Source organism: Physella acuta, unplaced genomic scaffold (assembly GCF_028476545.2).
Source record: "Physella acuta isolate Inbredline_101_S28 unplaced genomic scaffold, ASM2847654v3 ptg001250l, whole genome shotgun sequence".
Classification (NCBI taxonomy): domain Eukaryota; kingdom Metazoa; phylum Mollusca; class Gastropoda; family Physidae; genus Physella; species Physella acuta.
The window spans coordinates 319,099-336,927 of record NW_026732766.1 but is presented as its reverse complement, the minus strand read 5'-3'; the positions used below and the strand labels follow the sequence as shown (position 1 = coordinate 336,927).

Here is a 17,829-nt window from a genome sequence, read left to right as displayed (position 1 = left end):
TATATTGGCAGTGTGTTTGTAAGCCGACACGTTTGCAGACACCGAAGCAGACCTAAGTTTTTGTAGACACGGTGGCTGCCTTGCTAGCTGAGTCAATAAGGTTACATAGAAGGATGTTTGATTAACCAGTTTTTTTTCTCTCGTTATTTCCCATAGAAATTTGCCGACCCTTGCTTTAGAAATGAGTTTTAGGTTAGGAAATTTAGATAAAAACGACAGTTATTAGTTTATTCTTTGTTTGCAATTAACAATAAAAAGATAAACAGAACATTTTTCATTTTTAAGATCATTGAAATATATAGCTGTTGATTCTGCTGTAGCCTAGACAAAACCTATTCCCCGACCTTACAAAATGGTGGGAAAATAGAACTATTAAAATATTACCGACTGACCGACCGACCGACCGACCGAACAACCGACCGACCGACCGACCGACCGAAAGAAAGGTTAATTGATATTTTGAATGCCACCGAGCTGTATACATACACAGCGTGTTAACGATCCACAGTTTCGAAAAAAAGCCGCAATGCTTGTACTGGAACTGACAGTAAATCTGACTTAATCTTGGTAGTAATTTCAATTTATGAAAAGTACTAATTGTGTAGGGGGGTTGATGCCGTTATGGAAAGTAATAGTGGCTAAGCATAGTGCTTACAACACTATCCCTTCATATGCTGAGGTCTCTAAAATAGATGAATTCTACTTAATCTGCGCCATGTGTTTTGGGCTAGAACGGGAAAAGAAGATGATATAATCGACTACTTAACAATGTTTTACAATTTTAAATAGCACTCAAGATAAACGCATATTTTATGGGATTTGAATGTTCTATTTTACACGTTTATATTTTCATTTTCACTAATTTTTCCTTACAAACTGACCTTTATTAAACTAGATATCTCTCTCTTATAAGAAAATATTACAGAAACCTTAATTAAACTCACTAGCATTAACTATTTTTAATATCAAATACGTAAAAAAAGGAAGTTTAACACTTTAGAAATATACAGTCTTACAACATCAAAAACAAAATGTAAATAGAATGAAACGAAAAAATGTAAAATACTCTGAAACCACTAACTGATTTCAAGCCACCATTTATAAGTAGATGTGCGCAGTTCAAACAGAATAAGGATACACAGTGCATATAATTGATTACATTGTGCGATAATTTAACCACTTGTTTAAGGTGAGTTTTTTATCCCAGTTATCACCAGCCCACTCACACATGTATAGGTCCTTCGAAACAAACCGGAAGTATCAAGTTTGTTTGTCCGTTACTAATGTTAGATATCACTTCCTTTCTATGTCATGACGTTAACCTAGTATATTTGTTTATATTTTAAATCCATTTTTTGCAACATATATTACATATACATTTTATCGTTATCACTCATCCATACAAGTAGTGTTAAAATGCCGAAAACTAGACATTTTTTAACCTCTCCTTGTGCGCAATTTCCTATAAAATGGTGCAATGTGTTGTTTTTTTTAAGTATTGATATTCTGAACAATAGAATTGAAGTTTTAAAAATAATATTAGTGCAATCTACAAATATATGCGTACCGGAAAATGTAAAAAACTATTAACATGTAACAGATGTATTGTTTTTGCTTTTAAGTATTTTGGTTAAATGCATTTAAATTATTCCCCTAAAAAGAAACAAGAATAATTGTTAAACTCGTAGTCTACATAAGCAGATTCTAAATATAACAAATCTCCAGCTTTCATCCGCACAAACATTGTTCTTGACTCTTCTTTAGAATCGTCTTGTGTCTTAACAACACCGACCCGTGACTCCACGCCATCAGACTTGTGGTAAACATCAACTCGCACAACATCATCTCCTGTCTGTTTTATTGTGAGACTCGCTATATACAGGCCATCAGCAGGGGCGGTAAACTCTCCAGTGGTTGGATCGAAATAATTTCCTACGTTACGTTCTACAGTGTAGATTGTCATATGTTGGCATGTGCCGTCCCAGCTACCGTGTGATGCAATGAAACCCGGCATAGTATTTTTCAATTGTTGATTGGCTGCAAAACGTAAAGACAATAAAATAGATTTCTGACCTGTAAAAACTACTGTTCACAAAAGATTTTCAATTTAATTACAATCTAACTAGTTTTTCTCCAGCTATACAATGTTACAATTTATTATAAGTTATATATATATATATATATATATATATATATATATATATATATATATATATATATATATATATATATATATATATATACATACATATATATATATAGCGTATTGTGTAGAGTTTATGGCAAACATAAAAAACTTCCATTGAGGTAAACGGAAAATTACGAAAATAATAAAATAAAATGTAAATTACATTGCACACAAATAACATACGCTAAAAACGACACCATTGATGACCGGCTCAACGATGGTGTAGTTAAGAAATATAGAGGGTCCACTTACATGCTTCATACATACTATGAAAGCCACTAGTACCTATTAAATGTTAAGAACTATGTACAGGATTTTCAATGTCAAAACCTAGTTGAAAGTCATAAGAATTTAATCAACAGGCATACAACATACAATTGAATAATGTGACATGTGTTACTAGGGATATTGTGGGCATTTACCTAAAAGAACGCGGAGTGGGAGGGGGGGTGGACTCAGTGACATCAATATGATTAGAGCCCTGGATCAGAACCCGAAACTTTCGAGACGGCAGTTGTGCGATGTCTTTTACAAACACAAACACACTTTTTATTCGAGGCACATATTCAGGTTCACGTGTTTATTCAAAAAAATAACACCGCATACAAGAGTGATTTTCTGCGTTCGCCTACAGTCTAAAAGAATAAAGCGGGAGTGATCTCTAAACTTTCCCGTATAATAAACTTGTTTTTATTATAAAATAAAGTCGCGTAGAATAGGGCTTAAAGAATTTCGAACCAATGATTATAAACAATGTTTTATAATAAAGCAGAAAATTAGTGCTTTATAAATCATCAATGATTGTTTTCGTAGAAAAATATTAAAATCTAACTCAGCCACATTTCATGTCACAATGTATTGTCATCGAGTCTTGACATACTATAGAAGTGCTTTTTTGTATTCAGAAATATGAAATAGCATAATTCACTGGAAATCACTCAAAATTTCAGTGAATCTAGAGAATAAGAACGTATATTTATTTTAAAATATCCTGTACTTAACGGTATAGATACTCAAGTTGTCGGTGTTTTAGAAACCGGAAATAGAGAAAGTACCACTTCCGGTTACAGGTTATCGCTCAAGCGTTGTTAAAGGAATTAACATTGAAAGAATACTTTTTCAATGACATTTCTAAAACGGCAGGTAAATTTTTTTGTGTTTGCTGACATATAGATAGACAGAAAGACATACAGACAGAAAAAATAAATACAAATGCAGTTGCAAGACTTTTTTCCGAATCAGGGAGAAGTATAACTTTGAGAATTTCATTTTATGCAGGATTACAATACTTTCTCTATGTTTCGTATACGAGAAAATAAAAATTAAAGATGATAATAAGTAACCTACCAATTGTCTGAAGATCTCGTGTCAACTTTAAAATATCTTTTTCAAGACAGGCAATCTATGAACAAAACATAAGTAACTTATTGTAATTATTTAGTTAGAATATCAGTAGAATTTAAAAATGCAGTACAAAATACAATGTGAATAAATAAATTTAATACATTAAATTAAACTAACTCAATGTAGTTTAATAATATATTTTTTACGTAGGCCTACCTGATACACGAATGTTTCAGAAAATCCTTGAATGCCTTGTGTTTGGTCTCTGAATTCTCCCATCTCTTTCTTTAGTGTGTGCGGGTTGTTTTCATATTCTTTCATATCTAGAGACAGTTTCTCCAGTGTTTTGTCTGTGTCTGATTCTTTTGTTTTTAAACTTTTAATTTGTTGATTCAGCTCTTCTATTTTGTTATCTTGTTCTTTTAATTGTTCCTTTTGAGTTGTAAAATTCTGTTTTTGTTTTATGCACAACTTTTCAATTTTTATCCTATTGTCTTTTTGTTCTGCTACAAAGTTGTTTCTCCATTGTTTTGTATCTGATATGTCATCTTCAGTCTTTTGTTTTGTGTCTTGAAGTGATAATAGAGAATGTTTATCGCCATCCTGTCTTCTTATTGCTTCTGTGTAACATGCAACTGTTCGTTAAAATTTAAATAAGCTTAACCCATTTGTTCCATATAAATAATAAAAATATTAAAATTACTAAAATAACTTGAACTGTAACTAATTGCCTATTTATGTTTTATGTATATTAATTTTACATAAGATTTAACATTTTACATACTACATTTACAGTATCGAGAAATAAAGCTACTATTTTGGTTTCAAACATTTACCTTCTGGTGTTGCCTTTTCTCTTGTCATCACTGTGAGTGGGTACAGCTTGGTGGATTCTGTCAGCAAGATATACACATACATTACATTAGTGCATATTGAGTTAATTTATGGACTAACTATATTAATACACAGCTATGAGAAAGAAAAACTACATCTTTCAATAATATGCACACCTTTTACAATATATTAAATATCAACAATCCAAAAAACTTTATTCATTTAAACAAACACAAGAAAAAATGTTTTGCGCTATATTTTACTTTAATTAAAATCATGACCTTACCAGCTAACCTATCCGCTTGTTCCAGTAATGTATTTTGGGCTGATGTAACCATTGTAATAGCATCTATCACTGTCGTATTACAATCAGAAATGTGATCTTTACTTTCCATGGCTTTCATTTTAATCTACACAATATAGAAAATAGTTTTAACCCCGATTTTTTCATTTTGCAATTCTTGTTTTATACACATATTTTCGTCATTGTTTATAATCAAAGTTACAATAACATTATAGATTTTCATCTTCATATTTTCCCTTTTGAGATAGAGACACATGGGGCAGATGAAGTGGAGTCCATCTGTTTCAATAGTTTCGGGATACAAATTGGTATTTTCGTCAGAACTCTGCCCAGCCGACTTTGTTTTCTTAAATTGAGTCGGGTACCCATAAGGTCTGGGTGAACTCTAGGGTTTGGTTATTTAAAATCAAATAAACGGACAGCACGATACAGCTGCCTTCATCTCTTGAATGTCTAAAAAGCAAATCCAGATAATCTCTACGCTTGAGAAACCCAGACATTGCAAAGTTTTTATGTATCGGATATATATAAATATATAATACTATAATTATTCATATATATATATATATACATATATATATATATATATATATATATATATATATATATATATATATATATATATATATATATATATATATATATATATATATATATATATATATATATATATAAAGTAATATTAATTATTATACTAATCGCTTTACTTTTTTATATATTCAGGTATGTATATATAACATATAATATTATATACATATATATATATATATATATATATATATATATATATATATATATATATATATATATATATATATATATATATATTAGATTTTAATTCGATTATTTGTCTCAATATTTTACTTAACTAGCCATACCATTACAACATTGCGGACAAAAATATGTCTAGCTTAATTACCTGCTGTACAAAATCACTGATGCTACCCTGTAGATGAAAACTTGCCTGGTCCAATAGCTGAAGCTGTGTCATTAAATGTTTCTTTAAGTGGTCGGACATCTGTGTAGAGTTTATTTAAAATTAAACTCTTAACATTTTTATATTTTAAAATCAAAACTGATAACATATTGTAGGGACATGTAGTAATTTTTCTTAATTGTAAAATGCTGAAGGCTTTAAATCTTTAAAATTTTAATGTTTCAGTTTACAGAAATAGATTTTATAATCATTTTATAAACGAGCTTGTGTGGAGGCATTCAGAAAAATTGTCCGAGTTAGCTATTATTATGTATACATCATATTGATTGTTCTAAGAATCTACCCTAGACCAAAGCAAATATTCTAACACATATTACAAGCTCAAGACGTTTGAATGTTCTCGAACACGTAAACATAGCTAGACGGCAATACGCATACTATTTATTATGTGCAATACAGATTTGATTTAATTAAAGGAGTAACATTTTACCTCGATAAATGTGTCACTTCTAATTTGCAGCTTGATTTTCGTAAATAAATACAGCGACACTTATAAAGAGCTGAATGCTGTTTGCTTAGAAGGTGCATCGCTAAGTGACTGTAACGACATTTTTAGTTCCTGTTTCGATTTTTAGTTTTACAAATTCGTTATATTTTGTTTGATCTTCTTCTTCTTCTTCTTCTTCTTCGTTCTTAATTATTAGTGTTGAAGGGGATCGAGATTTATCTGCCAGGTAATGGGTTCGAACTCGAGACTTTGTTCGAATTTATCAACCATGAGCTTTTTGCCGACTCGACCACGCCTTCAGCACAATTAAGCGTTACGTGTCAACTGTTTATGCGCCATTGAGGCCATTGACTCCGATTTCAGCCTGCTTTTCTTTTTGGATTTGCTTCCATAGCCTTTGTCCAACCAAGAACAATCTACAAGGCAGCAGATGTTTGATTTTGGAGTTGTCTCTCCTAGAAGAGTGGCTGTCCCCAGCTAACGAGCCTCATCTGCCCGAGGGTTCGAACTCGAGACTTTTCGGTTTAGCAATTTTGTTTGATGAATATGATAGATAATCATGGATAAAAATACAATATTGTGTATTGTCTGTTATGTAATATTTTAATTATACTTTAAAGTAATCTAAATTTACCTTAATAAAGGAATTTCACTTCCAATGCTTACAAAGCCTTCTTAAATCGAAACTTCGACTTGAATGTTTTCTATCGTTGTTTCGTTGTTATACAGGTAACAACGGGTTTTCCCTAAAAAAAATCCTCCCATTTCCATTTCTAGACAACCACAATATGGTTATACAGGAGGAATAAAGTTAATTTTGAAATTCTGACTACCATCAACTATAGGCCAACTTCCTCAATAATAATGTATTGATTAGTGTACCTTGTAAGTCCACATGACAGATGTATGACTATAGTGAGTGACCACATGACAGATGTATGACTATCGTGTGTGACCACATGACAGATGTATGACTATCGTGAGTGACCACATGACAGATGTATGACACTCTGAGTGACCACATGACAGATGTATGGCTAACGTGAAACCACTTCAAAAAGGTAAGACTATTGTCATAACATGTGGTTGTGCATCCAGAATGATGGCGTGTATTGTACAGATAGGGTTAACAAAACGTCTGAAGAGACTGAACAGAGAAACGGAAGGAGACAATGTCTAAACTTGGTCAGGACTACCAGAGAAGCTAGTATCCAAGGCCAAGCAGTCGTGGTGAGATGAAAGCAAGAAAAGCCATGTCTAAACTTGGTCTTAAGCCGGTACCTTATGTGACGAGGGTAACTATCAGAAAGGCAAAAAAAATATTTTATTTGTGATAAGTCGGCCAGATGTTTACAAAAGTCCTGCATCTGATACATACATAGTATTTGGTGAGGCTAAGATAGAGGATCTGAACCAACAGGCCCAGGTGGCAGCAGCTAACAAGTTCAAGACATTTGTTAACTCTGGTACACCAGGTGAACAGGCTAGCACGGTATCACAGCCCACCCAAGAGTGGCCTGGGGAGGAGGAAGAAGAGATTGATGAGACTGGTGTTGAACAAAAGGATATTGAACTCGTCATGTCTCAGGCCAGTGTTTCTAAAGCCAAAGCTGAAGAAGCTCTTTAAAATAATAACAATTCCACAATATATAACAGCTTCATTAAAAAAAAACAACTAGCACATTTGGGAATTTATCATTAAAAAATAGAAACATTACGAATACAATTATGATAAAAAAGCAAACTAAATGTAAATCTATGTAATGTTTATGGTGAAGTTATCTAAAGGTTATCCAATATTAGCAAACGTATTACAGTAATGAATTTAAAATGAGGATGTTCCAATATCTTGTTTAATAATAACATTTTAACAAAAATTATAACATAATTTTACTTTGTATTTAAAAACAAGTTAATAAAATGTCTATTGACAATTTAAGCGCAATTTCCTTATGTTATCCATAACAATTTTAAATCGAGATAAATCATATATTCAGCAACGGTGCCCAAATATTAAAACGTTTATATCAGTATTTGACTATGATTAAAACCCGCCTTCTTGTTTGTAAACATTAGCACGTGGAACGAACGATCCCACGTCGCGACAGGCTAGCCTCCCGTATCAATCGAAAATAAAAACCTACACGATGCTTAGTTCAAATGTTCTTCCTAGGCCTACAAAATGCTCAGTTTAAAAAAGTAGTAAATATTTTTTGTGACCGAACGAAAGGATATTTTAAAAACTTTCTTCGGCAATATTGTTTTAAATTATGGCAGGAATCGATTGGTAAATGTTTCAAGTCGCTAAGTGGTCTGGTTGTCGAGATATAGAGCAAAAACTGCATTTGTTCGAGGTTTTTTGGCTTTTCCGGGAAATCCAGAAAGGAATTCCGGGAATTTTTTTGGCTCACAATCATCCTTGGAACTTGCTTAACATATTTGCTTTTGGAACTAGTCCTCGATATTGCTTCGTAGAGGAGGAGATACCACTTAAAGCTGCGGACACACATCCATCCATACATCCATCCAGAATTGACGAGTTAATAATCGCAATTGTCCGTCTGGAAATTGCGCTAAAAATAAACCTACATTTAAATTTAGTCTTTGAGTATTTCTAAAAACAACTGTAAAACGTATTGTTTAAACACATAGGAAGTAAATATGTCTTAAACTAAAATATTGACAAACTTTCTTTTTCAAAACAATGAAGCTCAAGTTGCTATTTTTTAAAATATTACATATAAAGTTCTAAAAAAACCACGAGACCATTACAGTTCTAAAGATAATTATAAAACATAAATAACTAGCTAGTTACTTTGTTCAAAACGGTACAAGTATTACTCGCTTTGAAAGAAACAAGAAAAATGCGTACATATACAGTCAACACTATAGGTGTTTAAGTATAACACATCTCCACTCTTCATTTTAACATTAAATCGTCCTGATGATTTAGCACATTGACTATTTGTATGCACATCACCGACAGTACTAAATTTGTGCTTCAGCAAAGCTCCTACTGAGCGAAATCCTTCCTGTTGAATTGTAAATTTTGCTACATAAAGGCCATCAACAGGGGCGGTAAACTCTCCAGTAGCTGGATTGAAATTGTTTCCCATGTCACGTTCCACGGATTCGAATGTAATTACTTTGTAATTCAAGGTTTCTACCGCGTCACAGCGACCGTTTGAAGCAATAAATCCAGGCATTGGTTGTTTCACTTGTTGATTGGCTGCTGAAAATAAAAACAATAGACTTAATTCTGCCTATTAACATATTTAAACACATTATGGTAAAATATAATAAATGCAAACAGATTTGTTTCATTTATGAAGACGGAAGAATCAAATTGTCATTAAACTCTATAAAGCAATGATTTTAAGTCACATTGTTCTACTGTTGGGCAGCCCAGTTACTTTAACCATATTATAAATATTGTACATTGGCTGTATCGGCTAGGCATTGCGTTAGCCAGTTATAGCCATTTCTAAATTCAAATGACAACTGAGATATGCAGAATTTGTATTTTTAAAAGGAGCAATGCATAAAGTAATGTTTAAACCAGTAGTACGTAGGACAAGACTTAGACGTGATATTACGTAAGTGTAACATACACATCGCGTGCCCTTCTTCAATATCGGAGTTCAATAAACAATGCAGGCACTATTATTTAATAATCGATCAAACACAATCAGTTACTTAATTATTACCGTGTTTGAGTTTAAATATGAGTGTGATGGATATCCATTATGAAAAAGCTAAATAAAACGAAAATGATACACAATAATAAAAATATCTTGCTTAAACTCTTAAAAAATTAATAAATAGACACTCAGTCTACAAAATAAACAAACGTTGGGCAGTATTTACCCAAGTCTAGGACATTATACCTCCCTCCCCCTCTTGGTGCGATCACTCGACCCAACTCAATTACCTTCTGTCAATTACATGCAGCGTAATTACCCCACTTTAGAATTTAATATTATTCCTTAAACAATTGCTTATTTACACATATCTAGCTTCCTATCTAGCACCCTTTCCTAAAACACCTATCCTTAAACAACGAATCCCTATTTATACCATTGTACTCATACTCACTCAATCTAACCCTAACAATAAAAATCACACTCATACATACACACACTCACATACACATACACACACTCACTCACACTCACACATACACACAATCAATCACTTACACTCATATTCAAACTCAAACACGGTCATAATTAAATAACTGATTCTGTTTGATCGATTATTAAATAAAAGTAACATTTTTTACACACATTAATCTACATGTCAAAAGACTGATTATTGATTTACGCAACGAACAAACTTCACAAAATAGTTAATTTGTTAACAAATATTAATAGTAAATATTTTAGAAAAATTACCTACCAATTTTCTGAAAATCCTGCCTCAACTTAAAAAAGTCGATTTGAAGAGCATCGATCTAAGTAAATAATATAAGTTACTTAATCAGATTTTTTTTATCTATGTAAGAGTAATTTAAATTTTGCATAGAAGGCTCTGAATTAAACAATGATTCTACTGCATTTCTGACGTTTTACTTATTACTCGATTTTTATATTATTAACATAAACTAAGTATTAAAGAATTTTTAGCTTTAGATGATGATAAATAATATAGTATGCTGTGTGATGAGGTTTATCAATTAATTAAATTAAAATATACATTTTGCTAAAATCCAATAGTAGGCTTAAACAATTTAGAGCTAAAAATTAACATAAACATGGCAATCTCACCATGTACAAATTTACAATATCTATTTAGGAATAAGTAAACATTCACAAAAACAAAATAATAATTTTTGTTCTTACCATTTTCACCGTATCCCCTCTAGCCTCTGAGTTTTGATTATATACTTCAATCAATTTGTCTAAAGGCACTAACCTTTGTTGTAAAATTTTAATATCACAACATACTAAATAGAAGAAATTCAAATGTCCATACTTAATAATTAAATTAGCATATAGTATATGTATTTATGTTTATATATATATTTATATGTTTATATATATGTTTATATATATATATATATATATATATATATATATATATATATATATATATATATATATATTTGAAATATTAAATTATAATTAAATATATGAAATATTAAATTATAATTTAGTATAAAATTAAGCCAACAGAAATTAAAGAAGTAAAATGATTGAAGACAGAACTAAGCTTTACGTAAGAACTCAGTCTAAATGTTCTTAAAATGTAACAATGTCTCAATGTATACAAACACACTATATCTTTGTTGCAATTCTTTAAAAATCACTGCATATATTTTAATATTTTAAAAAACCTGTACCTTTAACAATAATCCTTCTAACGTGTTTTGTGATTGTCTGTTGTTTTGCAATCCATCTTTCATTTTAGCAGATATCAAATCAGAATGCCTTTTAATTTCTTGTGTTACATGATCTGTTTTATCTGTGTAAACTCTCATCTCTTTATTTAGTGTGTGCAGGTTGTTTTCATATTCTTTCATATCTAGAGACAGTTTCTCTAGTGATTTGTCTGTGTCTGATTCTTTTAACTTCAAACTGTCAATTTGTTCATTTAGCGCTTTTATTTTGGTATCTTGCTCAATTATTTGTTCCTCTTGGGTTTTAAAGTTATCTTTAAGATTGTTCGACAATTCTTCCATATTTATCCACAAGGTACTTTGTTCTGCTACAAATTTATCTCTCCATTGTTTTATTTCTGATATGTCATCTTCAGTCTTTTGTTTTGTGTCTTGTAGATGATTTAAGGTTATTTCAATTTCCTTCAGTCTTCTTATTGTTTCAGAATTACATACACCTGTTAGATTTATGTAAAATGGGGTAACAAAAGTATGAATGACCAAACATATAATTATTAAATTAACATTTTGCTAAACAATCTACTAATTGTATATACCATTTTTGGACTGAAAAAAGAAAAACAGTAGGTTTCTAAGAGTTTATAATTACATACATTAATGTATATAAATTTTAACTATTTTGATTATTTGTATAATTAGAACCTACATATTTGGATATTAAATATGTATAGTTACAAACTTTTATGTTAAACCCTTAGGGTAATGCAAACATTTGATTAGAGGAAAATTTGGTTCCATATATTTAGTCTTTTAAAATTAAATTATCAACTTATGATTTCAAACTTTTACCTTCTGGTGTTGCCTTTTCTCTCATAACAACCATTGGAAGATACAACTTGGTGAAATCTATCAAATGGTTATATGTATAAACTATTTTAGTTTTTATAACATAAAAAAACATTAAATCATAAGCTGTTAAGATTTTCTGATGTTTTCACACTTGTATATTTGTAAATGTAAAGTTACTCTATGAGAATATTTCACATACACTTCATCTTTTTAAGTATCTAATACTGCATATTTTGTTTTATTTCTTTCACGCTTTGCTTTTGATGTGCAATGTCAAAAAACAAGCAAATAAGTTGAATAGATGTTAACAGAGGATTATTAAACCCCCCACCTAACAATGATAAAATGATTACCCTACCAGCCAACACATCTGCTTGTTCTAGTAATGTGCTTTGTGCTGCTGCTACCATAGTGATCGCATCTTTCATTGTCAGATTTTTCTCAGACGTCTTGTCTACACATTCCATTACTCTTGCTTTGATCTACATCGTCAAAATATTCGAAGTAGCTTCAATAGATTTACCAGTAACAGCAGTTAAGTTAAATATATCACATTAAACACACATGATTTGAAACAAAACAAGGAGTAGGCCTATTTACCTGCTGTATAAAATCATTGATGCTACTTTGTAGGTGAAAACTTGACTCGTCCAATAGCTCGAGCTGGGTAGTTAATTTTTTTCTTTAAGTGGTCAGACATCTGCATGAATACATTAAATGAATATTAATTTACGTTGACACATATCATCTTCTAAATTGTAAAAGGAACTTGACCCTTCCAATCTTTAGATTTAAATTATTTTTTATAATTTTAATTATATGCAATTTTTAACATATCCAAATATGCAGTGTGCCTTTTTACACAGTTATTGCAAGCGTTCTATTATCGTGCGACTTAAGACGACTTTACATTGATGTATCGTTTCTCATCCTCCCTACCTAGCAGCTTAACAAAAGCTGGCAAAAACATGAGGTTTAAAATTTATGTTGCCATAAACCTAGTTCTTAATTTCGCGAATGTTGTACATTTTATTTCTGTTGTCATGGACCTAGTTATTGTATTCGTGATTATTGTAGCTTTCACTTGTATGAAACGTGGTGAGTGTGGGGGCTATTGGGACAATAAGGTAACACATAGTAGCTGGATACTGTCCTCAGAAGTAGTGGTCTAGTGGTAGAATGCTTGTCTACTAGAAAGTCGCAGGTACGAAACTAATCTGCTCCACATATTGAAAACATCGTGTGTTTAAAATTATAGGAACCAAATAGCACAGGTCTGGAAACCGACATAGTGGTTTAAGGTTAGCTCAATTAAATAAAAATAAGCATTATCCGTTTTGACTAATACATCCTCACAATAAATCAACGTGTAGTTTCATCTACCAACAATAACAATATTGAAATTCCTGCCATTGAAACTAGTTTTCTAAATTGCGTGGGCCCGTCCTAAAGTCCAGGGTTGGTTGCTAGATGAATGTGAGAAGATCCACACGGAGCAACCTTCATAATAATGAACATATATGGTGGGGTTTCTAATTGACATCAATTTACAACAATGACCAATGGCTCTGTCACTACATAATATTTCAGATAATATGGACGCTATATTAACATTATCGTATTATGTATAAAATTATATGAATCTAAAACGTAAAATTTCCGTAAAATACAAACACATTTAAATCCCAAAATGTGTTGGCTCTATGACCCTCTCATGTATCACAGAAAGACAGTGTCGCTACTGCATCAATAAGACACATCTGGTGTCTCTATCGGTGATGCCCCTCTACACACGATACGCTCGTCGCGATTTCACACACATCTCAAGCACACAATTTTCCTTGTGTTCATATCACAATATCACATTATACACGTTGAACACATAACAATATCATGTGTAAACATCAAGAGCTTTTAGGGTTGTTTTTTTTATTTAGTACACATAGCAATCTTTTACCTTACATAGTGTACACATCACAAGTTCATATTTAAATTGTGTTTACATCACATTTTAATAAAAAAGTAAATAACTTTAGTATAATCAATATAACATAACCAATATTGTTTAAAATTATATAAACATTTATTTGTTATGCTACTTATTCCACATTTATGTGATGGATGTTGTGATGACAAATCACCATGGATATTTATTGATACTGACAAGACAATACTCATGAAATAAAGTCATAAAGCAATGTTTCAAGCAATTTATTAAATACAAATTTGAACTAACTACCTGTAAGGTGCAGATAAACACGTCGGTAATATCTGTCAGAGTTTCTTCCCCACACCCCTCCCCCCCCCCCCCCACCACCCCAAAGTAAGTCTTTGAAAGTAACACTAGTAGCTGTTAATTAAATAATTCTACTTGCAATATTCAACTTACTTTTGTAAAACTTTCAATAGAATACATAAAAAAAACAATGTTTTATGATTAAACTACAATCTCAAGTATACGCCCACTTTAGGTTTGATCAGAGTTACTGGCCATAACATGGGACTTCCCCGATATGACATTGTTATTTATATTTGTATATTCAATGTAAAAAAAAAACTACGTCAGTAATAATAAGCGGTAATATGAAATATTCGGTAAAAAAAAGAAATATATAAAAATGCATCACTATTTAAATAACTAAAAAATTCTTACAATTTTCGGGTGGCGGACTAAAATTTCCTCGGGCGGAAAGTATATATTTTACATATAAATTCAATTTCGCTCGAGGAGGGGCGGTAGAGATGCCTGGAAGAAACTCTGTTTCAGTGTTAGCCAGCCCAACGCTACCAAATTCACTGATTCCATTACAAGCTATAGGAGCTTCAGCATAACAGGTGAGATTAATATATCTTTCTCTAGTAGCCTACACATTATAGGACCATCGGGTGAGCTTGATATATCTTTCTATAATACAAAATATAGGAGTAGGTAGTCCAAACTGAAATTAACTATTGATTGCAGACTTCTGGAGTGAGTATGTCATGAAAGAACTTTTAATTGTAAGGTCTATGCCACAAATTTTATAAAAATATCTCAATAAATAAAAAAGTTATGCGATTTTTAAAAAAGCAAAATTTGGTAAAAAACTGATTTTCAAAAAGTGCCATTTTTGAGAACCCATATTTTTTAAACTAAATAACATAGAAGTGTAGAAATTGGTAAAGTTGCTGCAAAGTTTGTAATATATATGCCCAATTTTTTTCAGTCATCTAAAATGAGTCTTTCTAAGGTAAAAAAATAATTGAAAATGACAAAAATGCGTTTTGGTCACTTTTATTTTCATAAAAAAAAAAAAAATTCAATTTTTTTTTTTTTTTTTTTGCTTTGGAATAACTCTAAAACTATTGTGTTGGTAACATCAACGTGGAAAAATGTGTTAATTATTTTCAAAAATCACATGAGTTAAAATATTATTTTAAAAAATACCACAGTTATCTAGTGCAGGAGAAACAGAATCAAAATTTAGTAGAGTAAATGTAATGTAATGTAGTTTAATAAAGACGTGATGCCTACAAGTGATGCAGCAGTTGATGCCACATGCTTTGGTTTCTTTTCAAACCTATACGGTTGATAACTGCTTTGGGGGAACAGTTTTTAAAACTACAACTCCACATCTTTGTACGTCTTGTTTCCCTCAACCTTGATCTTGTGGAGCATCAAGAGTAAGTAATATGTTTTGGGAATTGTAGGGGGGAGTGGGGTCTTGGCCTTCTTCCCTTCCCTTGTAAGGAAAGTTCTGGATAGGCCACTGTAAATGTCTCCAGCTATGGAATAAACAATTGATTTAGTGATTAATAAAATAGAATTAAATTTACTACCAGCCTATTGTGTAGGCCTACTATTTGTCCTATGACTATAACTGGAAACATATGAAAAAGCCTGAAAACACCTTTTTGTTAAAAGTAATTTATACTTTATATATATTTTTAAGAGTAATTCTACTGAATGAAATTTGAAATATTCGTTGCTTGTGCCACACTGGTTGAGATATCCAATAATGAAGATGCCATACTGTGGTTCTCAACATCCTTTAGGACAACTTAACTGTCCTTCATTGTTACTATTATATGCATATAAAATAAATAAATAATGAGAAATACTACTAGTACTACTTACACTTACAACTAATATAACATTTAAAACTAAGTCACAACATGTAGAATCTTAATAAATTGCACCACCATCTAAAAATTGATCTGGTACATTTTATTACGGAGACTGGCGCAGACCATTTCACATTATTTAGCAGGGGAATCAGAATCAGAGCACACAATAGAAAATAAAAAAAATTAATCACATTAATCCTTAAAATTTAGTGTCTTTTGTTTTAAATAAATCAATAAAAATGTATAGTTATTATAATTATACATTTCTTTTGTGTTTCATTAATATTTTATAAGTATCTAACCTTCGTTCCCTGTAAATAATTGAGTTCGTCCACATAGTAACCAAGATAGTCTGGTGGCCATTTTGAATTTGTCGATTCATAATTTTGACGTGATAGTCCAGATAAACTGTAGTAATACGACCCTATCATTGATCCCAGTCAATAGATTTTAAAGAATTAGTAAACACTAGCATCTAATAGTTAAGTGCATCCATATTTTAAGTCCCTAGAATGTCCTGAATTAAATAGCTTCACGTCTAAACACACCCTGTGTACAAGCGTAGTTCACACGCTAAAACCGTGGACTTGAAGCGTTCAAATTTACATTAATAACGTGTACTAATTAAACCAAACTGACATTCAAACTTAAAATTCATTTATTAAAATGGAAATGAAACTTTAAAAATGATACTTACAACTTGTTTGAAGGCTCTAGCAAGGGTAAAATCCGTTTAGCATCATCGGTCGTCAACCTTTAAAACCGTTCGGCGAGCAACTTACTCGGGGCTGAAAGTCGACTCGAGGGTTATATGTTTATTGGGGGTAGGGCTTCGCGACCGTAAATCAGAAATACTTGAATTTACAACACAAAGTAGTTATAAAACTGAACTTTACATCGGTGTAAAAATTGAAACAGAATTAGTTTGTTTCCGTGTATATATCGTCATTTAAAGTTTAAAATCTGTATTTTTTAAATGAAATAAACAAGTTATTTTATCAATTTATACATCAAACGATAGCCTAGAATTCGGTCTTTAAAATGACATTAAGATTATGCTTCTACGATGCTTCGTCGCGAAGCCGCGACCAAATAAAACAGTGTGGGGTCGATCGGTACACGCAAAACGGTGAAATTTGTTGACGTAACTGATACTTTTCAAACAAATATAAAACACATTCAGACATGTGTTACAGATATAAAAATACCAGATTACGACAGATAAAGACTTAAACTTTATTGACATATAATTTTTATTCTTATAGGACAACTAGAAGTAGTGAAATTTTTTTTTTGAAAACCGCAAAAACTGACCATAAAACGCACTTTTTCGCCAGTTTGGACTACCTAATAGGAGCATTATTAACATCTTTTTTATCAATTGTCACACTTGGGTATCTGTCCGCATTTTAACTTTCAC

The 17,829-nt window shown here is 31.4% G+C and overlaps 1 protein-coding gene, 1 long non-coding RNA gene and 1 pseudogene across 2 annotated transcripts; 1 reads left to right on the top strand and 2 right to left on the bottom strand.

The window, feature by feature from the left end:
• Positions 1-1,603: 1,603 nt before the first annotated feature.
• LOC131957629 (uncharacterized) lies at positions 1,604-5,688 on the bottom strand. The gene is made up of 6 exons (XM_059322362.1): positions 5,590-5,688; positions 4,653-4,776; positions 4,369-4,425; positions 3,749-4,167; positions 3,536-3,590; positions 1,604-2,037 (listed from the first exon to the last, which is right to left on the bottom strand). The coding sequence occupies exons 1-6, from the start codon at positions 5,686-5,688 to the stop codon at positions 1,646-1,648; spliced, it is 1,146 nt and encodes a 381-aa protein (XP_059178345.1). The 3' UTR covers positions 1,604-1,645.
• Positions 5,689-7,148: 1,460 nt separating this feature from the next.
• LOC131957628 (nascent polypeptide-associated complex subunit alpha-like) lies at positions 7,149-7,817 on the top strand (annotated as a pseudogene).
• Positions 7,818-15,811: 7,994 nt separating this feature from the next.
• Positions 15,812-17,227, bottom strand: LOC131957612 (uncharacterized). The gene is made up of 2 exons (XR_009389116.1): positions 17,107-17,227; positions 15,812-16,067 (listed from the first exon to the last, which is right to left on the bottom strand). It is a non-coding gene; the product is annotated as an uncharacterized LOC131957612 (long non-coding RNA).
• Between the last annotated feature and the right edge of the window lie 602 nt (positions 17,228-17,829).

Coding starts and splice junctions, on each gene's coding strand:
- LOC131957629 (XM_059322362.1), bottom strand. CDS start 5,688: ATGTCCGACCACTTAAAGAAACATTTAATGACACAGCTTCAGCTATTG. Junction 4,777..5,589: donor TCAGTGATTTTGTACAGCAG/GTAATTAAGCTA, acceptor TATATTGTGTAG/ATTAAAATGAAAGCCATGGA. Junction 4,168..4,368: donor AGAAAAGGCAACACCAGAAG/GTAAATGTTTGA, acceptor TTTAACGAACAG/TTGCATGTTACACAGAAGCA.